Source organism: Tamandua tetradactyla, chromosome 12 (genome assembly GCF_023851605.1).
Source record: "Tamandua tetradactyla isolate mTamTet1 chromosome 12, mTamTet1.pri, whole genome shotgun sequence".
Lineage (NCBI taxonomy): Eukaryota > Metazoa > Chordata > Mammalia > Pilosa > Myrmecophagidae > Tamandua > Tamandua tetradactyla.
Genome location: NC_135338.1, coordinates 33,044,058 through 33,071,156, shown reverse-complemented (window position 1 = coordinate 33,071,156; position 27,099 = coordinate 33,044,058). Strand labels below are relative to the sequence as shown.

The 27,099-nt window shown below is 37.5% G+C and overlaps 2 protein-coding genes across 5 annotated transcripts in view; one reads left to right on the top strand and one right to left on the bottom strand.

Moving 5' to 3' along the window:
• Nucleotides 1-32: 32 nt before the first annotated feature.
• On the top strand, nt 33-22,147 carry ALDH6A1 (aldehyde dehydrogenase 6 family member A1). Of its 2 annotated transcripts, XM_077123018.1 has the most exons (12): nt 33-156; nt 6,862-6,921; nt 7,384-7,458; nt 7,620-7,781; nt 7,991-8,069; nt 8,460-8,762; nt 9,587-9,708; nt 11,051-11,240; nt 11,454-11,635; nt 13,074-13,253; nt 13,515-13,613; nt 20,951-22,147. In XM_077123018.1, exons 1-12 carry the CDS (start codon nt 109-111, stop codon nt 21,053-21,055), a joined length of 1,605 nt encoding a protein of 534 aa, XP_076979133.1. In that variant the 5' UTR covers nt 33-108; the 3' UTR covers nt 21,056-22,147. The 2 variants fall into 2 exon arrangements, with proteins under 2 accessions (XP_076979133.1, XP_076979134.1); XM_077123019.1 differs by lacking the exon at nt 13,515-13,613.
• BBOF1 (basal body orientation factor 1) overlaps nt 9,426-27,099 on the bottom strand; it is a 56,390-nt gene continuing 38,716 nt past the window's right edge. The window contains exons 9-13 of one of the 3 annotated variants that reach the window (XM_077123014.1): nt 26,987-27,088; nt 23,901-23,975; nt 23,628-23,739; nt 23,164-23,218; nt 9,426-13,747 (exon numbers count right to left, since the gene is read on the bottom strand). In XM_077123014.1, the coding sequence (XP_076979129.1) occupies nt 23,183-23,218; nt 23,628-23,739; nt 23,901-23,975; nt 26,987-27,088 (325 nt within the window). In that variant the 3' untranslated portion in view covers nt 9,426-13,747; nt 23,164-23,182. Of the gene's footprint in view, nt 13,748-23,163; nt 23,219-23,332; nt 23,740-23,900; nt 23,976-26,986; nt 27,089-27,099 lie in introns of those variants that run through there. The other 2 variants (XM_077123016.1, XM_077123015.1) reach the window with 2 other exon arrangements.

The window sequence follows — 27,099 nt, the reverse complement described above, 5'->3', positions numbered from 1 at the left end:
CAATGAAGAGGTCCTGCAGATGGAGGGGCGGGGTTTGGCCCCGGTGGCACTTCTGAGGATCTGCACCAGCAGCAGAGGAGCAAGGAGACGAAGAAGAGGCCTAGAGCCATGGCGGTGGTGGCTGCTGCGGCGGCATTCCGGGCCCGTATCCTGCAGGTGAGTGAGGGACGAAAGATCGCGAGTCCAGGAATTGGATCTTTTCCGTCCACTCTCTCAACCGACCTCGGACGGGCAGACTTATTGGCCCAGCTTCTTGGCCGAGTCTCGTGTTCTCACCTGACCTGTGCGGCCGTGTTCCCCCACCCCCACGCCTCGTCCCAGCTCCAGTCCTGGGCCATCACCCCTAGTTCCCCGCCCTTCTACTCCTGATCCTCCCGTTTTCTGGCTTCGGCCCACTCTGCTCTTCCACCTCTACCCCTTCCTTACCTTCACCTTCTTGCCCTTACTTCTCTAGTTCTCCTCACCGTCTTTCCCTTCCACCTTCGCGCCTGCCACCTCTCCCAAGAACCTTTAGAGCTCTTTCTCCTGCTCCCTTTCCTTCATCGTACCTATCCGAGGTAAGAGGGGAGCTGACACGCGAGGGGCGATGGTCACTGAATGAACGTTTTTTAAATTAAATTTTTTTTTATTAGAGAAGTTGTGGGTTTACAGAATAATAATGCATAAAGTACAGGATTTCTATACACCACCTCACCATCAACAGTTGCATTGGTGTGAAAAGTTCGTTACAATTGATGATAACACTTTTTACTGAATGAACTTTGGATATCCTTCTAGAAGTGTCCACTAGGTTTTCACCAAAACCAGCCTTGCTAAGCGTCCCAGCTGTGGCTCTTTGTGTATTCCACAGGCCTTTTCTTGCCAAGGCTTTCACTGAAACTTTCTCTCAGGGAAGTTACACTTTTCACGTTGGAGGTAAATAAGGGCCCGTAGTTATGCTATCAGTATGTTGCATGTTCACTCAAGGGTCTAAACATCTCTAAAGCAATGTGATAGAGGGAGCCAGGGAAGACAAGAATTGTGAGTTCCTGTCCCAAAGTCAGCTCTTGGAGTACCAACATACCCTCAACTTCACCCATGGGAAAGTGGATCCTCTGAAGATAAGCCTAAGGAGAAGTAGTGAAGCTACAAGTGCTGCAAGCCCGAGTCTTATGGTGGCCAGCTCTATCCGAAGCCTTTCCCCTGTTTTTCAAAGCCTAGTGAGCATGCATATTAAGGACTTAGAATATAAGACAAGATTTACTGTAGGCAAAATTCTCAAATCTGCAAGAAACAGCATTACCTCTCTTGTTCATTCACCCAGCCTGGGAACTTCCTCCATATTGCTGGACTTTTAAATAATAATAGTATTTACCAGGTTTCAGTGAGTTCTATCTCAGAAACTTGTGCATTGTTAAGATTCTTGACAGAGTCATTGAAGATTCATGTTTAAATATGGTCTTTGATGGGACATTGTGGAAGATGGATTGGAGGGTTTTTGTCAAATGATCTGGCCTTATATATCTCTTGCTGTGATTCTAGTTCTGTTTTTCTAGTATTAGTAAAAAAGAAACAAAGTTGCCAACTCCCTCCTTGACATCTTTCACAGAAATAGGCTTTTCTGAGGGGGCAGGTGCATGGGCTGGGAATCAAACCCAGTTCTGCCACATGGAAGGCGAGCATTCTACCACTGAGCCATCAGTACACCCTCAGAAATAGGCTTTTACCTTTTACCCTTGCCCATTATAATAAGTCATTGAGAGCTTTAAAGAAGGTAATTTGTTCATTTGCATCAACAAGAAAAATCTCTCCTCTCATGCACTTTATTTTGGAAACAGCCACTATTTTCTGATTCATTTGAAGAAACTTCTGAACATAAACAGTAACTCTTAGCCAATTAGGAGTTGCTATAACATGAGCCCTTGACAAAAGAGTAGTCTATATGCGCGCAGCAGCATAAATATTAGACAATCTGTAAAGGAGAAAGTTCCCTGTTTTCAGTTATTTTAAGTTTTCAGCTTTTCTTTTTTATGGTGCCTTGTGAAACTTACCTAGAATCTCTGCTCTTTGAGATATCCTTCCCATTCAGAGATAAGAAAACCAGTTTTAAGGAGATTGTGACTTGCCTCAGTGTTGTGGTAGAAAGAGTATAGATTACTTCGAAGTCATACTTGAAGTCTAACCCTTCTCCACCACTTTTCTAGTTTTGATAATATTTGTGGGAATTAGAATTAGTGAATATAATTATGTAAATTACCTGACCCTTATGTTTCCCCAAGGTCTCAAGTGGTAGTAAATGATGAAGCTGAGAATTCAGAACTTAAACATCTCTTCTGCATTAGGCATTGCCCCAGGCTTTGGTTTCACTGAAATCTCCCCTGTTGTAATACAACAAGAAATGTGTAATAATAATAATAAACAATAGGAGAACACTGGGTGCTGTGGGAACAGAGCCACAACTTCATATGGCCAATTCTGGAAAATATTCCAAAAGTGGTTGCCTTTGGGGCTGGGGCTGTTTCTAACAAGACTAGCAGGCCATTCGCCAGGGGAAGAAGGGAGTTCCTGATAAAGGAAATAGTAAGTAGCAAATAAGCATCTAAAGAGCAAGAACTTTGGTTTGACGTTGATTTCTTCAATAACAGTGCTAATGAAGGTGTTTCTTGGGAAATGAAGGAAAGATAGATCCAAACTGTCAAAAACTAGGATCTTGATGTATTTTATAGATAATTATAGCCTTTTGACAGCAGGGAATCTGTGTGCAAGTGAAAAAATAAAACTAAGGCCTAGAATGCTCATGTTGTCTGATCCGTGCATTTTCTGCCCTTTAAGAGAGTGCACATAGAGCAAAATTATTATCAAGGTTGCTTGGTAAATACTCATTCTTTCATTCTGGAAAATATTAATGAGTGCTTACTTTATTCCAGGAACTGCACCAGAAGCTGAGGGACACAATGGTCTAGTGGTCTAAAGGAAGAGAAACATAATTAAACAAGCTGTTATCACCTAATGTGATAGGAGAAATAGAGAAATTCAGGGTGTTTTATGAACTCCATATTAAGGTACTTAGCCCAGACCCCAGATTGAGATTTTCTGGAGAAAGCAATGGCTAAGTGGGGACCTAAAGATATAGGAATGAGTCAAGCAAATAGGATGAAATAATTTTAGGAAGAGGGAACAATAGCATGTGCTAAGGCAAAGAGAGGCCAAAGCCTATTCAGAATGGCTGGAGTCTATAGAACAAATAGGAAAGTGTCAAGCAGTAAAACTAGAGATGTAAAGATACTATGCTGGGCATTGTAAGCGACATTAGGAGATTAGTCTTTATCCAAGGAGAGTGGGAAGCCATTGGGGGGCTTTAAACAACAGCATGATCTGTTCAGGTTTGTATTTTAGAAAGACCCATAGGCTATATGGTAGAAGCTAGATTCAGAAGGTTTAAGATTGGAGGCTGGGAGACCTGTTAGGAAGCCATAATCATAGTCCAAGGGAGAGACAATGATGGTATGTACTGGGGTAATGGCATTGGGGCTAGAGAAAAAGGGGTGCATTCTAAAGGTGATTGTCAGGACAGATTGCCAGGACTTGCTGTTTGATTTGCTGTGGAGAAAGAGAGGGGAGTTGGGATGACATTCAAGTTTCTGCTTAGGCCTCTAGATGAATAGAGGCCCCATTCACTGAGAGGTGAGATGCAGGAAGCAAGCATGTTGGTGGGAAGATGAGGAATTCAGTTTTTTGAACACACACCTAAGAAACATCCAAGTAGAGATGTGGCAAAGGCAGTTATATGAATATTACCTGAATAGAAAGATTCCAGCTAAGGACTATATGGTGTGGATATCATCAGAATCTAGATAATTAAGCCATGGGAGTAGGTAAAATCATCCAAGGAGAATATGCAGAGTGAGAAGAACGCTTAGGATCAAGCCTTACAGAGGTCAAACAGCTAAGAGACAGGTAGAGGAAGGTGAGCAAAGGAGGCTGAAAAGAGGTGATCAAAAAGGTAGCAGAGATACTTGTGAAAAACAAGTGATAAGAGAGGGTTCAGGAAGAAGGACATCAATAACCATGACATCTCTGCTGAGAGGTCAAGTACAAGAGGGACTGGGAAGGGTCCATAGGATTTAGGAAGTCACTGCTATTCTGTCATGAAGGTTGGAGTAGATTGAAGAGTGAGTGGGAAGTAAGGAAATAAAAATAACTATTATAGAAAACGCTTTCAAGAAGTTTGGTTGTTAAGGACATTGATTAAGTGGAAGAGAACATGGATTTAAGGAAGAGGAAGGAGGTTTTTTTAGTGTATATGTGGTAATAAAGGAGCTTTTGGATGAGGAGAGGTTTCGGGTACAGGAAGGAGAACATAATTGATGGAAGTGTCTGAGACAGTAGGAATGAATGGCTTCAGAGCACTGGTGTACATATTAGCCTTAGACTGAAGGTCAGAGATCTCTTTGGTCCATAGATATGGATATTAAATGACTGTGTTCCAGTCATTTTACCTTCGTGAGGCTTCTTAGCTACCTTCCATACTTAAGAAGAGGGAAGGAAAAAAGAATGGGTAAAGGTTCATGTCAGCTTTGTAGGTTTGTTAGTTTAGGGAGCTCCCATCTGATAGTTTGTTTTCTCTGAAGTGGGAAAAACAAGGTCAGCTCCTGAAAGTGAAAGGGGAATTAGTGGAGTTGGAACTTTTTAGGAGAATTAATAAGTTCTGAAAGAGCAAAGAATGAGAGCAAGTAGTATTTATAATACAATAATAGTGAATATTAGCATTTAATGATCACCAACGATGATACCAATCATAGTTTGATTGTATTTGGTGGGTCCTTTGCCTGATATGCTCACATGACCAATTCCTGAGACATCAGGGTTTCAAAGAAAGAGTTTATTGCTAGGCACCAAACATAAGATCAGATAGCCTATTTGCCTAAAAATTTGTCTCCCCAAACTGCAGTAATTCTGATAGTTTTTAGTATCAAAAGATGGGCAGGTTTTAAGATAATAAACATACTAGCTCTGATGATGTAATTAGGGCTGATCTAATTATTGACCATGTGCAGATTGATTACATGCTTAGTCACAGAACATATGTAAGAAAATGGCTACCTTAATATGATGGGTGTAATTTTTCACTTAAAGTTTGAGCTACTGCACATGTCAGGTAGGCCCATTTTGGTTATATATCCAGCTTCATTTATAGCTTTGGAACTTGGGTAGGTTAGTTCTGGGCTGACTCAAGGTCCTTCACTAATAAACATTAGGGGCTGCCTTTAGTGATCATAAGACTCTAAAGTTTAAAACTAGATAAAATGAGTACAAATGGAAGTCAGTCACAACATTTTAACAATCACAAGGACATATCTAATCATTATCGGAGATCAAGGCAGCTGGATTACAGTTCAGAAATTTATCATCCCCTAAATCCTAACTTCTCTATTACAACTCGGTGCTAGCTGCTTTCCTTACATGGGCAGTTTTGATCACAGTAACTCTGTGAGATAGTTGAACAAAACAGATGCAGTACCTGCCCTCATGGAACTAATAGTCTTGTTGAGTAACAGGATAAGTAATCAGGCAATTAGAGTAGAGAAATATACCTCATAAGGGAAATATGGGCTGTTACAGGAATATAAAAAAGGAATGCCTAACCTAGGCTGGGGCTGGGGGCAGTTAGGCCATATAGCTGCCTAGCACACCTTCTTTAGGCATTTGGTGAATTCCTACTATGTACAAAGAACATGGCTATAAATAAGACATGATAGGTTCCCAGAAAGGGTTGATGGTATGAAATAGGTTTTGTGAGAAATGGGAGAAATTTGGAAAGATTGTCTCCTTGCCTAAAGGACCCAGCACCCTTTCTCTGGACCGTGCTGTAGGCACACAAATTCTTGCACTTCATTCAACCTTAAACCCATTGGTTGACATAGTCTCTCTTCAGACAAAATAATAGATTGCAACTTTCTTTTACATCCTAGTCTTACAGTGTTACAGTTTGAGGGTTTCCTTAATGTAACTGAACCCTTCTTCCCATTTACTAATGATACCCTATCAAATGTAACATATTATATTTATTTCCTATATGGTATATATGGCTTTTTAAAAACAGATTTATTGAAATATATTGACATAAACAGTAAATATTTAAAATGTGCAATCTGTTAAGTTTACCATTTGTTACACACCTGTGAAAACATCACAATCAAGGTAGTGAGCATATCCATTATCCCAAAAGTTTCCCTCCCACCCGTCTTCAGCATCTCTGCCATCATCCCAGGAAAACACTGATCTGCTTTCTGACACTATAGATTAGTTTACATTTTCTAGTTCTATATAAATGAAACCACAGTGTGTAAATTTTTTAAGTCTGATTTTCACTCAGCCTAATTACTTTAAGATTCATCCATGTTATTGCATGTATCATTACTTGATTCCTCTTAATTTCTGAGTAGTATTCCACTGCATGGATATACCACTTTCCCATTTGCCCACTCAGTGGTGGACATTTAGGTTGTTTCCAGGCTTTGGGCTATTACAAGTTAAGCTGTTAGGAGCATTTGAGTTCAAGTGTTTGTATGGGCATATTAAACCTTACATTTGACACTTGATTATATACTATCTTATATTCAACTCCTATTATGTTAGATTCCATGGTGTTTTCATATCATTAAATTTATGGTGACATTTTCTGGACCAAAAAGAAAAGGAAAATAATGGTATAACAAAAAAATTTTTTTAATCAGGACTGTCCTGAAAATTGAGGGTATGACCACTATGGTTTATTATTCTCATAGTTTCACGTCTTATATTTTTTCTCTTTAAGATTATATGGTCCTTCTGAGCATGATTTTATGTGTTTATCAAAATAATCATTCCTTTACCTCCCAGGTTTCTTCCAAGATAAATTCTACTTGGTATCCAGCATCATCCTTCTCTTCCTCTTCAGTGGTGAGTTTGTTCTAAAGATTGACTTCTGAGAAGGAATCCAGTATAATTTTGGGGTATTCCCATTTTTCTCCCTTGCATTGTGATCAGTGTATGTGAAATTTTCTATCTTGGCTTTCTTATCTAATATGTCTGTTATTACATAAACATATTCACTACTGCAGTATAGACTTTATAGTTACAATTTTGAATGGCTGCATCAAGTAGATAGAGCCTGAACAAACTAATAATTTCGCAACTTATAAATTCGACTGTGTGATTTGTAGGGAATTTTCCATTCTCAGAGAAATCACAATGTTGACTCTGCCACATCTTAATATACATGGTAGACAAGTATACCAGTGGTAACATTTCTAGAAAATGGACGGTTCAGTTGTCAACTCAAACTCCTTCCTCTTTATGGAAGGGAAAGAGAAAAACAAAGCAATTAACTAATGCAAAGTTTTGTGTGTTTTTATTTTCCAGCCAACTGTTAAACTTTTCATTGATGGGAAATTTGTTGAATCCAAAAGTGACAAATGGAATGACATCCACAACCCAGTAAGCAAAACAGCTTTTGGGCTTAAACTAACCTAGAATTCTCAGAACTTGGTGGGAAAGTGGGGGCCTATCATGAAGCATATCATGCTGCTTCTGTAGTTGAATGAAAAATGGAGAAGATGGAAAGAGACAATGTATCATGTGCTTCTTTTTCTTATCAGGCCACCAATGAGGTAATTGGTAGGGTCCCTCAGGCCACCAAGGCTGAAATGGATGCAGCTGTTGCTTCCTGCAAACGTGCTTTTCCTCCTTGGGCAGACACTTCAATATTAAGCCGTCAGCAAGTCCTGCTCCGCTATCAGCAACTTATTAAAGAAAACTTGGTAAGAAGTCTAAATGGTTCTGAACTAGTGCCTGGAGAATATACTTTAACTGCCTTTCTCTAATCATACAAAGTCAAATATTCTACAATACAGAGAGACACTGAACACTGCTCTCCCCAGTACTGCTCGTCTAACAGTGTTGACCTTCCTTGGCTGCATGAGAACTAAAAGGAGGCACATTAGTTTATATTTGTGTGTTTTCTCTCTAGAAAGAAATCGCCAGGTTAATCACGTTGGAACAAGGGAAGACCCTAGCTGATGCTGAAGGAGATGTATTTCGAGGCCTTCGTAAGCTGGGAGTCCCTCTTGGGGATTTCAGGGAACTTTGGGAAGGAACAAAGGAAGATGGAAGGCTGCTTCTTCATTTATGTAGATTATTGCTATCCCCCTCCTTGATATATCTTTTAATACTTGTGGAAAATGACAATACTTCTGAGGTATCTATGAAATTGATCTACTTTATTCTTTACACAAATGATCATCCAGTAGGTATATGTAATTCACTATATTTTTCCCATTCAGAGGATCCCATTTTGTACAGCCGCTTCACATGGAAAGACATGTATTTCTTCCCTCTGTCATTGCCCTGAGCTTCTTCCTGTCTGCTGAGTAGACTTTGGCAAAGCTAAGTAGCATGTAGTGTGGAAAACTGGTAGCCTGACTTCTTCTTTGTTCCAGAGGTGGTTGAGCATGCCTGCAGTGTGACGTCCCTCATACTGGGAGAGACCATGCCATCCATCACCAAAGACATGGACCTTTATTCCTACCGTCTACCCCTGGGTGTGTGTGCAGGCATTGCACCATTCAATTTTCCAGCCATGATCCCCCTTTGGATGTTTCCCATGGCCATGGTATGTGGAAATACCTTCCTAATGAAACCATCAGAGCGAGTCCCTGGAGCAACTATGCTTCTTGCTAAGTTGCTCCAGGACTCTGGTGCTCCAGATGGAACACTGAACATCATCCATGGACAGCATGAAGGTAACTGCCCTTTTGCATTTGGCTTTTAATCTGCCTATCAAAAAATCAAGGTGTTAAGTCATAATAGGGGCATTTGAAAATGAGAAACCTAAGGAGGAAGAGATTTACTAAAAGTATCCTCCATGTTTAAAGGTAATATTGACTGTTTGCCATCTCTGTGTGCTAAAGTAACTGAGGACTAGCAGTGTTTCTTTTCCTACAGTATATATTGGGAAACAAGAAGTGTGGGTTAGAGCTAGATACAATAAGATAAAGTTTTCACTTCACTATTGAGAGAATTCACAAGAGTATTTAACTCAGAGAATTTGCAGATCTCAGAGAGACTGAATACATTCTAATTCATGTAATAATAACTAATACTTAAATAGCGCTTTTTTGTTTTAGGCATTATTTATGTTTTTCAAATACTATTTAATTTTTTATAATAACTTTTTGAGGCAGGTTCTATTATTTTTCCATTTTACAGATGAAAAAATTGAGGCATGGCACAATTAAGTTAATTTGCCCAAAGTCATAATGCTAGAGACTGTCAAAGTCAGAATATGTATACCCAGGAAAGTTGACTCCAGTTTTTGCTTTTAAAAGCTATGTTATTTTGCTTCTCACATGAGGGCATCTCAGAGTCCCAGTATATAAGGACAGTTAAGTAAATAATCACAATCTTAAAGGACAAAAGGGAAGGGTTGAGTATTGAAAGGCTATTATTTTGGAGGAAAAAGGAGTTAGAGCCTTCAGAGTTAGATTAGAAGTGGAAACTCTGGAACAGCAAATGAGAAAGATAATGAAGGATTGGAAGCTAAATTGATTTTATTTTCTTTTTAAAGCTGTAAATTTTATTTGCGACCATCCAGACATCAAAGCAATCAGCTTTGTGGGCTCCAACCAGGCAGGAGAGTACATCTTCGAGAGAGGGTCAAGACATGGCAAAAGAGTTCAAGCCAACATGGTGATTCTTATTCCATTCCTCCCCAAACAATTATGTTATATACATTTATTATATGAGTTAAAATTACTTAGAAACAGCCCTTCAGCATATTCACCCTAACCTAATGCCACTATTTCTTAATTACCATATCATTCTAAATGTCTTCCCTTTAACTATTAACCTTGTGATGAGTTATATTCAAAGTCATTTTAGTCACCTATTATCATGAACAATCTTGATGACAAAGCATACATTCCTCCCAAAAAAGTCAAAACAGAACTAGCATCTTCTGGTTTTGGGCCTTTTTCTTCCTTCCTGCCCTGTTCTTTCCTCCCTACCATGTTTCTAGTCCCTTATCCTTCCTTCTTTTAAGGCATATCCTAACTACTAATGTCAAAGCTATGGTCATGCCTAAGTCTTCAGGCTATTTAAAGCACTGGAAAGAGCCAAATATCTCCATATGTTATGTGAGTGTGGTTCACCTGGTTGCATAGTTGTGTTGTTCTCTTCTAGTTCTTTGCCAAATACATAGCTGGCTATTCTTGGGCAAAATTCTTTGATACTAAGTATAAAGTCCAGTGGTTGCTTTCTCACTCTTCAACTAATGTTGCAGAAAGAATAGGGCCACTTATGCCAGGGCTTGGAAACTGTTCATGACCTGCCCACTTACTTCCACTTATGGCTGAATGTGTTTTGGCCAATTTGACTTAAACCTCTCAGTTCACTACACATTTGTTGAGTGTATTCTGTGTTCAACATTATACTATGTGTAATGGGATAAAATTAAGTAGAAGACACAGTATCTGTCCGTGCATGCACTATAAAGTTGTATATGGAAATGCAAGTGTGTGTAGAAAAGACATATGCCATCCCATATAAAAAAGAAATTTATGAAGCTATGTATTTGCAAGCCCGTTTGAGGAACCTCTTTCCAGAGATTATGTATCAGGAGGTCTACTTTCTATATTATCTTTTGGGTGGCTACTGGCATTATTATTATTGGCAACTCTTTGTTTACATTGCTCTCCTTATAAGTGGGAAATCTATCAGGCAGCAAATTCTTTCCTAATTCACAGGAAAGAATAGGAGTTCTTGACTTCTAGATGGAGTATCTAGCCTGTAATTTGAGTGAAAACAAATACATATCAGCTGGGAAAGTGAAAGTAATTTGGAGAATTCCCTCAGTGCTGCCCAGACTTGAGCAATATCAAAAATGATAATATCTTTGTTCTCAAAGCAACAGAGGATGAATTCTCTAGTTCTTTCCTTTAATTCTCATTTGAAATCTCAGATTCTTTGCTTAGTTTCTTAGCTTAATTGTACTTGGCCATGGAAAACTCATCTACTTTTTGTACTTCCTCAGGGAGCCAAGAACCATGGAGTGGTCATGCCAGATGCCAATAAGGAAAATACCCTGAACCAGCTGGTTGGGGCAGCATTTGGAGCAGCTGGTCAGCGCTGCATGGCCCTTTCAACAGCGATTCTTGTGGGAGATGCCAAGAAATGGCTGCCAGAGCTGGTGGAGCGGGCCAAAAACCTAAGAGTCAATGCAGGTAATCAATCATCTGCCTAGCTCCTTTAGATTTTGCATCTGTGGTACTATGCTCCTGGTTTTAACATTGGTGTTAACCTAGGGAGCAGTCATGTCTATTCTTACCATTGTCTCTTTTTATACTGTATTTGTCACAATTCTGTTAAGAAAAGATTTGTCATGATCTTTTATTAACAGTCATAATTTATGTTAATACTTCCATGTTATTTTGTAGGAGACCAGCCTGGAGCTGATCTTGGCCCTCTTATAACTCCCCAGGCTAAAGAGCGAGTCTGTAATCTGATTGATAGTGGAACAAAGGAGGGAGCGTCCATCCTCCTTGATGGACGAAAAATTAAAGTCAAAGGCTATGAAAATGGCAACTTTGTTGGTCCAACCATCATCTCAGATGTCAAGGTGAGCAAACAGAGATAATCATCTTATAGCCAACTCTTGATTATTTATTTTTCAAATATGAGATCTGAAGGAACCTTAAGGGCAATGTAATCTCATTCCCTCAATTTAATAAATGAAGACATTAACATTTGGAGACCTCTTCTGGGGTCTGAATGAGTCTTCCGTCCCAACTTTCAACCAGAGCTACTATTTTTACTATTCTAGGGGTTGGCAAACTTTCTGCAAAGAGCTCGATAGTGTTTTTGGTTTTGCAGGATCATAGAGTCTTTGCTGCAACTGCTTAACTACTCAACTCTGACACAGCCATAGACAATGCCATAGACAATGAATGTGGCTGTGTTCCAACTTTATTTATGGACATTCAGATTTGTAATTCATATACTCTTTACATGTCATAAAATGTATATTTTTCTAAACACTTAAAAATGTAAAAACCATTCTAAATTTTTGAGCCTAACAGAAATAGGTAGCAAGCTATGTTGGGCCCACAGGTCATAGCTTGCCAACCCCTGCTCTATACTATCCTGGTTAGTTGCTTTGTATACAATTAAGTCTCTCTTCCCTTTTTCTCTTGCTGTCTAGCTTACCGCAATTTCAGTGTTTCAATCAATAAGTCTACCACATAATTTATTTACTGAATGTCTACTTTGTGCCCAAAACAGCTGCATCTTCACCAGAAAGTGACAAGAAAAAAAACAAAAACTGGTCGGTCATATTTTATCAAAACTCTGAAATTTCTGAGAGGCTGAAATTAATGACTAAATGGAGGTTAGGAAGCTTTTTAGAAATTCATATATGCCTACTAATTCTATAATCCTGAATAATCAAGACTATATAAGTGTACTAGAAATTATGAAATCTCTTGCCACAGTACTATAGAGGAAAAATTCATTTATCAGCAACAAATTATAGTGGTAAAGGATGTTTTGAATGCTTAAATATGAACTGATATCAAAATATAAATATACAGACTCTTGGGGGACAAAGGGGTAAATGAGAGTAGATGATGTTATAGAAAATTTAGCATAAAAAATTCTTTAAAGGGAAATTTTTTCTGATGTTTGTAATGTGTATTTGATTTGATTTATAAAAAATGAATTTCCAGGTAAGTTTTCAATAACATATTGTATAAAATAAGTTGTACAGGTATGAAAGAGTGAGCTAGTGAAGGGCCATGGAACCTAAGACTACAGTGTTTGAAGAAAAGGAGCATAGTTTTGGTTAATAGGAATTTCAAGTTGTTATATGATTGGTAGCTTGGAAGATGAAACACAGAATAAGAGAAGACTTCTTTTATAGGTGATTTAAGATAAAAAGAGATTGCTAACATGAATGCCATCCATGTAAATGGTGAGTAGTAAGTGAAAGTACTAAATAAGTACAAAGTACTCAAAATTCAAAAAGCTGACCTCTTTTCTGGATTCATCATTCTTGGCAGCCAAATATGACCTGTTACAAAGAAGAGATTTTTGGTCCAGTTCTTGTGGTTCTGGAGACTGAAACATTAGACGAAGCCATCAAGATCGTAAATGACAATCCATATGGAAATGGCACTGCCATATTCACCACCAATGGAGCCACAGCTCGGAAATATTCCCACCTGGTGGATGTCGGACAGGTTTGTGAACAGAATTTTAGAAGACTTTTATAGCCATTTACTGTTTCTTATCTGAGGGGAGACAGTAACAGTGATCAGTCACTGCTTAAAGATGGCCCCTCTGACCTCCCAAAATACTCTTTTTCTTCTTCAGGAATAAAAGTTCATGGGGTGGCAGATGGGGCAAAATGTAGAATTTAAAAATGGTTTCTGCTTCTAAATGGAGATTTCCTTTGTTTCAATTCTTTTCTCACTATTTAATGTGGATTTGCTCTGCTTTAGGTGGGTGTGAATGTCCCTATTCCAGTGCCTTTGCCAATGTTCTCATTCACTGGCTCTCGATCTTCCTTCAGGGGAGACACCAATTTTTATGGCAAACAGGTAACTAAGTTTAATTTTTTTCTCTCTAAGAAACTTTCTTGAACATATTCATTTGGAAGGATCCTGCCAGGAAGAGCCTGCCAGCAGCTTCTGTGAGGTCATACGTAGTTTTGCAGTGCTTGTTAGTAGGTCCCCTAGAAAAGATTTAAAAGTTAACAGTATTTTTCCAAAGCTGCTGCTTCTGAATAACTCAAGGCACCATAGTTATGGAGAAAGAGTATGGGGTAGTCCACCTCTTTTATATGGCATTTCCTCTCCCTGTGACCCCCTTCCTAATCATCTGTCATTTCTCAGTTTAAAGAATGGTTCCTCCAGAAAATCACTTCTAACCACCTCCCTCTTTTCCTCAGTACTGAACTGGATATACTTCCATGTGCTCCCAATGTATGTATTTCTCCAATAATAGTTAAAAATTTATTGCGCACCTTCTTTGTACCAAACACCATTTTAGGCACTATGAATACAGCAAGAAAAACAAGGCAGATCTAGAGCCAAGCTGATTTCAAATTCCAGGTTGACCAATTATTACCTGGGACCTTGTAGAGATTAAGCGCCCTCTTTGTATCTCAAGTTTCTTTCTGAAAATGAGAATAACAGTCTTCACCCCAATCAAGATGGGAGAGTAAGACACTTCAGGGCTCTATCCCCCTACAGAAGCTTTTAAACAACCAGCAAGAACTAGCAGAAACATCTTTCTCAAAGCTCCAGAAAACAGGTAAAGGACTGCAGTAATAGGGCGAGTGCTGTATCAAGAAAAAGTCTACTGCAGTCAAGCCAACTCACCTGGGACAGAACAGTCTCCTCAATAAATGGTGCCTAGAGAACTGGATATCCATATGCAAAAGAATGAAAGAAGACCCGTATCTCACACCCTATACAAAAGTTAACTCAAAATGGATCAAAGATCTAAACATTAGGTCTAAGACCATAAAACAGTTAGAGGAAAATGTAGGGAGATATCTTATGAAACTTACAATTGGAGGCGGTTTTATGGACCTTAAACCTAAAGCAAGAACACTGAAGAAGGAAATAAATAAATGGGAGCTCCTCAAAATTAAACACTTCTGTGCATCAAAGAACTTCATCAAGAAAGTAGAAGGACAGCCTACACAATGGGAGACAATATTTGGAAATGACATATCAGATAAAGGTCTAGTATCCAGAATTTATAAAGAGATTGTCCAACTCAACAACAAAAAGACAGCCAACCCAATTACAAAATGGGAAAAAGACTTGAACAGACACCTATCAGAAGAGGAAATACAAATGGCCAAAAGGCACATGAAGAGATGCTCAATGTCCCTGGCCATTAGAGAAATGCAAATCAAAACCACAATGAAATATCATCTCACACCCACCAGAATGGCCATTATCAACAAAACAGAAAATGACAAGTGCTGGAGAGGATGCGGAGAAAGAGGCACATTTATCCAGTGTTGGTGGGAATGTCAAATGGTGCAACCACTGTGGAAGGCAGTTTGGCGGTTCCTCAAAAAGCTGAATATAGAATTGCCATATGACCCAGCAATACCATTGCTAGGTATCTACTCAAAGGACTTAAGGGCAAAGACACAAACGGACATTTGCACACCAATGTTTATAGCAGCATTATTTACAATTGCAAAGAGATGGAAACAGCCAAAATGTCCATCAACAGACGAGTGGCTAAACAAACTGTGGTATATACATACGATGGAATATTATGCAGCTTTAAGACAGAATAAACTTATGAAGCATGTAATAACATGGATGGACCTAGAGAACATTATGCTGAGTGAGTCTAGCCAAAAACTAAAGGACAAATACTATATGGTCCCACTGAAGTGAACCGACATTCAAGAATAAACTTGGAATATGTCATTGGTAACAGAGTCCAGCAGGAGTTAGAAACAGGGTAAGATAATGGGTAATTGGAGCTGAAGGGATACAGACTGTGCAACAGGACTAGATACAAAAACTCAAAAATGGACAGCACAATAATACCTAATTGTAAAGTAATCATGTTAAAACACTGAATGAAGCTGCATCTGAGCTATAGGTTTTTTTTTTTTTGTCTGTCTGTTTATCTTTTTTTTTCTTTTTCCTTTACTATTATTATTACTTATATTTTTTTCTCTATATTAACATTCTATATTTTTTTCTGTTGTTTTGCTAGTTCTTTTCCTAAATCGATGCAAATGTACTAAGAAATGATGATCATGCATCTATGTGATGATGTTAAGAATTACTGATTGCATATGTAGAATGGAATGATTTCTAAATATTGGGTTAATTTCTTTTTTTTTCTTTAATTAATAAAAAAAAAAAAGAAAAAGTCTACTTAATTAAGCTCATGACACTATGGCTGGACCTGCCCTCACCCATCACTCGCTCAGCATAGAGCTGACCCATACTCCCAGTGTAGGTAACTAGTCCCGGCTCCGGAGGAAGCAAAGTAACTTCATGTAAGGAGAGCATGTATGTTTGGCCCATTCTGCTGGTGGTGGCCTGAGGAACTTGCCATCCCAGGTCATATAGTAGGCAGTTCATTGAACTCTTCCTACATAACATTACAGGAGAACAGTCAAGTCATACCACCTGGGGCAAAGAGTTGCTGGCTATGGTATGTACATGGCAATGTCCTGAACTATGAGAAAACAGTCTCCAGGGGAAGAGGAGACATTCATATTCATGTGAACAGGGGAATTCCTAGGACTACACATGCGCATGCCCAAGACAAGACAGAGGCCAAGAAAGGTCCAGGAAGTCCCTACTTATCAGCTGGGAGCTATTTTCTAACCTCATTGTATGGATAAGCCCTGTAGGAAAGCATTTGTACAGGCAAATCTGCAAAGACTTGGGAAAGGTGGGGTTTTTTTCTTTTTGCTTTTTTTTAAAATTAGCTGTATACAAGCCTTAGGAACAGACACTATAGGGTCCAAATTCCAGCAATGATACATGAAAATATCAAAATGTCCAGATTTCAGCAAAGCAGACAAAGAAAATGGAAGCAATGGCCCAGGCAAAGGAGAAAATTAGAAACCATCAATAAGTAGAATCAAACCTGGAACATACCATACTTTTTAAAAATGGTCCTAATATTCTCTAAGAGCTAAAGGAAAACATGGACAAAGAACCAAAGGAAATAGGGGAAAAACAGATGAATGCAAAGAGAATGCCAATAGAGGGACAGAAATTATGAGAAGGAGCCAAATGGAGCTGAAGACCACAGTAACACAAATTAAAAGTTCCCTAGAGTGGTTCTTTGGCAGATTGGAGCTGGCAGAAGAAAGAATCAGTGAACCTAAAGATAAGACAATTGAAGTCAAACAGTTTGAGAAGTAGAAGGAAGAAAGAATGAAGAAAAGTGTGAATAGATCCTGAGAAACCTGTAGCACACCTTCAAAAATACCACTATACACACTGTAGGAGTACCAGAAGGAGAAGAAACAGAGAATGGAGCAGATAAAATATTCAAAAAATAATGGCCAACACCCCCCTACATGGGACATGATATCTGGGTGTGAAATGGGAGATTGTGGCATGAGAGATGACTCTCAGGGATGAGTCTGGTCCTGGCACTGTGGGATCAACAATGCCATCCTGACCAAAGGGGGGAAAGAAGTGTAATAAATAAGGTATCAGTGACTATGAGAATTGAGTTAAGAGGCTGCTCTGGAGGTCAGTCTGACACAAGCTTCAGTTAGACACTGCTACCTATCATAACTTGTCAAACCCCAACTAAAACCATTCCAGCCAATCCTAAAGAATACCTAGAACAATATATAATATTCTACAAAGGTTCCATGTACTAGGGTAACTTTCCAGAAAACTACAACCTCCAGATAGGTCCCTGGACCAGATAAGTCCTGAAATCTAGAGGGCCCAGCCTCTCCACAACATTAGCTAGTTCCAACTCCCTACTCCATATTATTGACAGTCCTTCCAACATGAAAAAGTTAGAGTGGCCATAGCCCAAATACCCCTAAAGAGTGGAACAGAAAGATCAAAGGTGATGGTGGAGTTATACAGAGAAGGTAGCGTTTATCAAACAAGTTATGATTGCTGAAATGTTATATTGATGTTTCTTTTAGTCTCCAGTATCTTAGAGCAGCTAGAATTAAAAATCTAAAATTGAGGAATTGTAACCCATGTCAAACTCTGAAATCTGCCTTACAACTAATTGTGGTGGTGTGCTTTGAAATCATTGCTTTTATGTATATGTGTTATATGCTGGTTTGAATCTGTGGTGGATCCCAGAAAAGCCATGTCCTTTAATCCTCATTCAATACTGCTAGGTGGGAGCATTTTGATTGTTTCCGTGGAGATATGACCCACCCAATTGTGGGTGGTAACTTTTGATTAGATGATTTCCATGGAGGTGTGTCTCCACCCATTGACGGTGGAGTTGCTTGCTGAAATCCTTTAAAAGAGGAAACATTTGGGAGAGAGTCCCTTTTGGTAGAGCCACAAGAAAGCCAGCAGACGCCGCCATGTTCAACATGTGCCCTTCCAGCTGAGAGAGAAACATTGAACATCATCGGCCTTCTTGAACCAAGGTATCTTTCCCTGGATGCCTTAAATTGGACATTTCTGTAGACTTGTTTTAATTGGGACATTTTCTTGGCCTTAGAACTATAAACTAGCAATTTATTAAATTCCCTTTTTTAAAAGCCACTCTATTTCTGATATATTGCATTCCAGCAGCTAGCAAACTAGAACATGTTATTTTTCACAAAAAAAGAAAAAAGTTGATTGTGATGATAAAAAAAATATTTATTCCTTCTAGCCTCCAATGTTCTGGAGCAGCTAGAAGGAAAAATCTGAAATGATGGTGTGGTGGCCCATGACAAACTCTGGGATCTGTCCAGTAACTGCTTGTTGAGGAGTGGTTTGAAAACTATTGCTTTTTTCTTTCTTTGCTTTGTATATATGTTATATTATACAATAAAGAAAGTTAAAAAAAATGGCCAAAACTTCTCAAATTTAACAAAAGTCATGAATATACACATCCATGATGTTCAATAAACTCCAAACAAGATAAACCCAAATGGACCACATTGCACCATGTTATAATCAAAGCTTAAGGTAGAGAATTCTAAAAGCCATGGAGAGAAGAAATGTATCATATATAAGGGAGCCTCCATAAGACTGTCAATTTCTCATCAGAAACCATGAGAGCAAGAAGGCAGTGGAAAGACATATTTAAAGTGCTGAAAGCAAAGTATCACCCAAGAATTCTATATCTGGTACAAGTGTCTTTCAAAAATGAGGGAGGGATGGGCAGTGCAAGGAGAGTTCAGTGTTATAATTCATGCCTGCCATGTGGGAGACCTGAGTTCAATTCCCAGAGCCTGCACATGAGAAAAAAATGAGAGAGGGATTAAGGCATGCCCACATGAACAAAAGCTAATGGACTTCATCACCACCAGACTGGCCCTCCAAGAAATGCTAAGTGGAGTTATGCAGGTTGAAGGGAAAGGATAATAGATAACTGACTGAAGCCACATGAAGAAATAAAGATCTCTGGTAAAGATAGTAACGAGGATAAATATAAGGGTACTATTGTATTTTTTATTTGTAACTCTACTTTTTACTTCCAACAGGATCTATAAGGCAAATGTATAAAATGTAATGATAAACCAATGGTTTAGGACTCATTATGTATAAATATGTACTTTGTGACAAGCACTACATAAAAGTAGGGACTGGAGGAAATGTGGTATAGGAACATAGTTTATGTATGTTATTGAAGTTAAGTTGGTGTCAAAGCAAACAAGACTGTTACAGAGTTAGGATGTTTAATTTAAGCCCCATGGTACCCGCAAAGAAAATATCAGGATATGCAAAGACCAGAGATAGAAAGTCAAGTACAGGTTACCAAGGGTGAGGGGCAGGAGCAATGGAGAGTTAATGCAAAATGAGTTGTAAGGTTTCTATTTGGGATAACGGGGAAGTCCTAGTAATGAATGGTGGTTAGGGTACTGCAACATAGTAAATGTGATTAACACCACTGAATGGTGTGCTTGGGAGTGGTTGGGATGGGAACATTTATGTTGTATGGATATTTCCACAATTAATAAGAAAAAAAAACTATAGAGATAGTGACAACACAAATACATGCTGTTGGATAGGATATAAGAATGGAGGAGAAAAAAGGCTCAAAAGGATATTTTTGGAATATAAGAAAAAAACTGGAATATAGGATGTAAGCTTTATATCAATATTGGGATATAAGAAAAACTGGTATATAGGATATAAGCTTTATATCAACATTGAATTTCTTGTATTTGATAACTGCATTTTAGATGATGACATAATTGAATATCCTTGTTCATAGGAAATGTATATGTATGTATTATGTGTTCAAGGATTATGATGTATGCATGTATTCTCAAATGTTGAGAAAATAGATAGTAGATCGATAAGTAGGTGATAAAATGATATGGCAAAGATGACAAAATGTTCAAACTGGTAGATCTTGGAGTGGGATGGAGGTAGGTTTAATTTCTCTATATATACATTTTATTTTAGCAACTGTTCTAATAATTATTTACTTATCTGCAGTATCTGGCACAAAGCAGACACCCAAATATTTGTTGAACAAATGAGTTAGTGGAAATTTTTTGTAGTACCAGAGAAGTATGGCCATTTTGGAAGCTTCATTAATAAAGTACATGTTTTTTATACAGGTTTCCCTTTTAATCAGTTTAAAAAAAATTGATGGGATTCAAATTCAGATAAGACAGTATGGCCAACTGGTTAGGAAGTCATCACTTTCATTATTTGAAGAGTGTTATCCAATTTGCATATTGGTCACTTTTGCAGTTTTTTTTCCTTCCCCCTCCCCCCCTGTTAGTTTAATTTCTGTAAGCTATCCAGGTAAGTAAAGTTTTTTGGGAGAAAAGGAAAGACCTCATACACAATTTGAAGTCTTAAACCTTAGTAATGAAATTGTTGCTTTACATTCTGGAAAGAACACATGAAGATATGGTTCTTACATAATAAAATATAGTAAAAGTTAACTGTATTCTATGTTGAAAGTTATTATAATAATTTCTAAAGTTGTTTTCAATATACTAAAGTAACCAGATTTTGTCAGGTAATTTTAGAAGGGTATTTAAATCAAACGGTGTTTTTTTCCTAATAACATCTTTCTAGCTTGCTAGTAATTTCTTAGTAATTTTATAAGTGTTAGATTTGCACAATGCACTCTCTCTTGCTTGAGCCTCGTCTTATAAACTATGTATCCATAATGCCATAAATGTACTGAATATCTTTTTTTTGGCTCACATGTTAATAAGTTTTCCCCCAGAAATATATGATAATTCTTTTTTTTTCCCCCTTCGTTCTTTTAGGGCATCCAGTTCTACACTCAGTTAAAGACTATCACTTCTCAGTGGAAGGAAGAAGACGCTACTCTTTCTTCACCTGCTGTAATCATGCCTACAATGGGTCGTTAGAAACAAGTTTATTCCAGACCCAATCACGAGTAATCTCCTTTTATTACTGACCAACTTCATTTGCCAACTTTGCTCAGATAACTAACAATTCCCTGGGATTGGAATACCTTTGTAACTAAGGTCTTTTTCAGGACCATTTGCCCCTTCAAAGTTGCCATAGGGAGATTCTTAGTATAACTTTGAAACCAGATTTTTGACTTGTTCTTCATACTTCTATTTTTGAGGTAACTATTGTAACTGTGAAATTCTTACCTGGAATGAGAGCTTAGATTTGTTTTTTTAAGAATTCTCTCCTTTTCTGAAGACTGGAAAGGAGGGGAAAGTTAGTATATATAAAGAACGTCTTCCAATAATTGGAAGAATTCTTGGATGGGGAAGTAGGATAGAAATAATTCACCCTTTCGTTGGTCCTCAAACACAGCTCTACATAATGCTGATGTGGGAGAGCCCACTACCAAATTTTCCTGAGTCTCTAATTTATCCCACACTGTACAAAAAATAATCCACTTCTATCTATCCCTAAGTTGTGACAACTGCATCTTTCTTTTCTGCTGACTGCCACTTTGTCATGGTCCTAAGGATTTATGACCATTATTTAATTTTATCGTGGTCAGTGTTCCAGTTTCTTAAATCACCGCTTCTCAAAGATTCCTCAATATGTGTTGGGTAAATCAAGTCTTTTATTATGTGTGCCAAGTGTTAAGTTTCAGGATTTGCTTTAGCAATCCTAATTAATGCTTCAGTCATTAATTAAGACCTTGAACATGCAAATTTTAGCCCAGAAATCAAGGGATGTTCCAATCATGTTAAGTGGGCAAGACTCTTGCCTTAAGCAAATCTAACCTGATATTACTTGCCTTACTAGAATTTTATATATTCCTTCCTCTTGCTTGTGTTTCTTATTAGTGATACTTTTTAATGAAAACAATCTTTAATTTAGAGTAACTGATAGAGGCCTAAGAAATTTCAGTGCTTTTTGTGACATAAAGTAATAAAAAACAGTCTTGACAGATTCTACTGCTACCATTAGTTCGAGTGTCTGTATGTTTTCTGTTTCTTGGATACATTTAAACTCTAGGTCAGAACAGAAGTTGATGTTCTAGACAGAGTAGGTTCTGTTTTTCTGATTTGGTTCATACCCAGTGAACTAGGTGAAGGCTGATAGCTCTGATAGAATAATCTCTGTTCCTCAGTCAGATGGCATAGGTCATTTATATTTGCTTTCTGATTATTCACTTAGTGCTAATTTTCTGCATAGGAATTATTCATTGAATTAAGAATGGTGAAAAAAATATATGTATATAATCTGGACTTCAGGCTTAATACTACCGCCTGCTGGCTGAATAGAAAGAATGTCAGCCTCTTCAGTCACTTAAAGTTGACTGGAACTTTGGATTTGCCTTCCTTTAGGTGAGGTAATAGAATTTTTTTTTTCTTTGCATGGGGAGGCACTGGGAATCAAACCCGGGTCTCCGGCATGGCAGGTGAGCACTCTGCCTGCTGAGCCACCATGGCCTGCCCAGTAATAGAAATTTATATTTGGAGAATAGAATGCTCCTTGTTTTATTTCTATCACAGCTGGCAACTAGTAGTGATATTTAATTCAATCCAATGATTATAGGTTGGGTTGAATAAAAGGTGGTATTGTCTAAATTCCAAATGGAATTAAATATAATCACAGAGATGCCTAAGTTTTCCTTACATGTAAGGAAAATCACTTTTTTAAAAATATAGATTAATCAGAATAGTGTTGCTCTAAATACAATCAACTTGTTTACTCATTTGGCCAGCTACTTACTGCTCTGAAGAGTTGTTTCTTTGAAGGAAAAAAGTCTGTACAGTTATGGTTATGCAAGTAGCAGCTAAACATTCACTATTATTTTACTTTTGTTCTTATTTGGCCTCATTTGAAATTTGTCAAATTCTGCATTGTACTGGTTGATTGTGAATAACAAATTATGAATAAAAAAACTCCTGAAGAAAAAAGTTGGCTTTTTAAAAAAACGGTGTCATACTTCCTTACCATGTTTTTGTGTCCTCTAGGTTGTAGTGACTTCCCACTTCACTCCAAAGCTAAGAGTTACATAGTAATTTTATAAATGACCTACCCATGTGTCTTTGTTGCATTCATCTCTCTCCTGAAAATGTTTTTCCAAAGCAAACCTATAATGTTAAAGTTGATAATTATCCAATGTCCCTTCAGCCTTTTCTGCTTCTAAAATAATACAGCAAAGGCCTTTACTCACTGAAGCATATAAAAATATACAACCTTGAATATGACTGAAGGCAGAAAAGTTTATTCTTACATAATAGATAGTATATTTGGTTAGGCTGCTTATTTCAAAGGTATTTCTACATTAAAAGGTATTTGCATTAAGTAAAGTATGCTTTTGTTAGTGTGGACATTATTAAAAATTTTTCTGTGATCTCCTATTAGCGTCATTACTCATTTCACTGATCCCTGAGATCCCTGGCCAGTAGCGAAAAGAACTGTGAGTTAGCAAGAGGCTACATGGGAAGTGATACACACAAGAGTTGTGTGTATCATTTGATTATATTATAGACTCCTTACTGTGTCAGATTCTTGTGATCCTTTTTGAATACTGGTTAGCAATTCATCAGATGAGTTTGAGATTGGAACTTGCTGGGTTATGAAGGTGTGATCTTGAAGCTTACTTTCATCCCTGCAATAGTGATAAAGTAACAGACCTTTCAACCATACACACATGGAACTTGGGTCAGAAAAATAGATTCACCTAGCATTAAACTTCCCAACTTAAGGCAGTTTCCTTAAGAAGCATTATAATCAGGTTCACATTCATTGCTTTGGCAAGAGAGATCTTACCCAAATTCTTTTGTTTCCCCATCATTGGAAGCAATGTAGTCTGGAACTGGAGGCCTAGAACTCTGACTGTATTTCCTGTGGTGGGAGACAGTCAACAAACACAGTGAAGCATTCAGGGTCTCCTCCCTACTATTTCAACTATACTTAAAAAGCATTAAATGTTTCAGTTATTTAACCTTATTTTCACAATTGAGCTTTAATACATAAGACAGTATAATGTTAAGCAAGTTAATATTTGTATTAACTTAAGTCTTCTTGTAGTTGAGAGATGCTGAACCCAAGAAAAGGAAGCAGATACACTTATGATGATGATACAATCATAAATGATTAATGCAAGGCTAAACCAGAGTACTGATAAAAAATATGGCTGAAAAGGTTCCCTTCTTACAAAAAGAGCCTCAGAACATGGAAAATTACCCAATGGAAATAGGCCCAGAATGAATATTCCCTTTATACGTTGGAAAGTCTAGTGTTAAGAACAGGAAATAACCACATCACTAATTCAATATTCTAATTTGAAAATGAGCTTAACAGAAAAAGTATCATAAGTTGATCTGCCAACACATACCCTAGTCCTAAAACTTGTCCTAAATTAGGTGCATATGAAAGCAACATAAACTTTCAAAATCTGGCTATATTTAAAAAATTTTTTAATTTAATGGTGGAACATGAGAAAAATGTGCTTTAGATAGATACTAACAGTATCTGAGTTATAGCAAGAGTGGTTGGTGATGCACTGAAGAGTCCAGCTTAACTTGGTTTAATCATAAAGAAAAAAGTTCATACATAATTAACTATAAACTTCTACCAATTTCTCAGTTAGCCCACCCCTCTTGGGAGACCTTCTATCTCTTTCCCAATCTAGTTTAAGCTTTCTTAATTTCATCTTCATTTCAATATTTCACTATCCTATTACTTGCTTATTTTTCCTTCACCCAATCAGGACACACATGAGATTTTAAAAGGCTTAAACATGGTTCCACTATGGTCAAGATCAAGTTCAGTGCTTTGGTGTAAAACATCTCACCCAAATTCCTCTGTTTCACCGATGTTGAAAACAACATAGTATGAAACTAGAGGCCTCAAACTCTGGCTTCATTTCCTGGGGTAAGGAAAAGTCAACTCATAACAAAGCATTCAATATCTATTGTCTGGCTTTTACCTCCACCTCTTTAATTAAAACTCTTTGGAACGTTACCAGTGATTTAAAAAAAAAAAAAAGCCATTTCAAAATCCTCCACCTTTCATTTAGCCTACAATTCTTTAAACTTTTCCCTTTTGGTTGTACTCTTCCATGGCCTCTGTTCCAGATTGTGGTTTTCCTAAAGGTTCTAGCCTCAGTGCTACTATTCAACTTTAATTCACTATTCTAGACTCAACTACCAATTTTCACTAAACATGCTCAAATCTTCCTCCCTAAACTCTTATCTGTTAATCACTCCTTTCAAATGCCTTAAAGATATTTTTCACTTCAATATATTCTATTTCTTCTATTTTTAATCTCCCCCTTTTTTGGTGTTTTTTTAAAAGCAATTTTATCGAGATATAGTCACAAACCATATAGTCATCCAAAGTGTACAATCAATGGTTCACAGTATCATATAGTTGTGCATTCATCACCATGATCAATTTTTGAACATTTCATTACCTCAAAAAAATACATGTAAGAATTAAAATAAAGATGAAAACACCCAAAAATTCCATACCCCTTATCCCCCCCATTTTTATTTAATTTTTGTCCTTATTTTTTTACTCATCTGTCCATACACTGGATAAGGTGAGTGTCAGCCACGAGATCTGACCCCCTTTTGGCTCTGTTCATTCTTATTCATCTTTCAGATGTCAGTTCAACCTTCTACTTCTTCAAAAACTTTCCTGACCTCCCTGATTAAGTCACTTTCATATCACTATATACCACTACTCTGAGCTTATGTCACAATTGCACTTTTACATTTGTGTTTGGTTGTGGTCAGCTCTGAGAACAATGACTAGTGAACCCTTCTAGTGCAAGGAGTATAACTTATTCTGGTTTATATTCCTCCAAAGCACGGAAGATATGTAGGTTACACACTACTCTAGAATATACTACAATGATATAAATTCAGACTTTTCTGCATGGTTTTAAAGATTCATCATAATTTAATCTATGAATTAAATCTTATTTCTAATTACTCTCTAGCATACATCAAATTTCTTCAATCCAGGCAATTTTTCCTCAATGTTACTAAAGACCCAAAGCCCATTCCTACCTCCTCTGGGCTCATGCTTTTACTAAGCCCTTTGCCTGGTGTGCCTTCCCTATATTTCTGCTATCCCACTATCCTTCAGGGCACCTCACAAAGTTCCACACCTTCAGGAAAATTTCCTGACCACTGTGATCCACTGACATATTGTCTAAACTCCAACTATAGTTTATTGGGTCACCTAATTTTTCCTCGTCATGTTTGATTTTGTTCAGTTAACTAGATTTTAAGGTCTCTGAGGTCAAGGGCAATATCTCTTAATTCTTTTGGATCCCTGGTAGTATCTAATACAGTGCCAAGCATATAACAAGCAGTCAATAGTGCTTGATTTATTTTAGCCATTTTACTTATTAAAACCAGGGTTATAGTCACTGATAAAAAGTATAGTGGAGAAAGAGAGTGACGCTAAGCATTAAAAGGAATTATTCGGATTTTCATTTTCCTTTCTAGTTATTATAGATTTCCTTAATTAATAATCAGCTCAAAAATAATTTATGTATCTAATAAATCTTGATAAATTGCTGTGTTTCTCTTAAGTTGCCACTCATTCAGCTGAGCAACATTTTAAACTTTTTCACAAGCATTACCTTAAACATCTAAGGTTAATTTTCTCTTTACTTCACCTTTTAATTTCAAGTCATCTTTGTATTTTCCTACTCAATCATTCATTTATCTCCCATTCTTTATCTCTGGGAGTTGCAGTAGTTAAGCAGTGGAACTCTTTGATAAATTTTCTGGCACCTTCTCATTCTTTTAATTCTAAATAAGAATAAGCCCATTATTCCTATGTGGTTTGTAGGTTTGATAAAAACTTGGTATTTTACCACAGAAATAGAGAGTTACCTAGGAACAAAACCATTCATTTTTGCGAAGAGCAATCTCAAGACTTTCTCCTTCTGCTCCCAGGTCAAATCTCCAATATCCACATCTCCTTGAATATTTGTCCTGAAGAATTG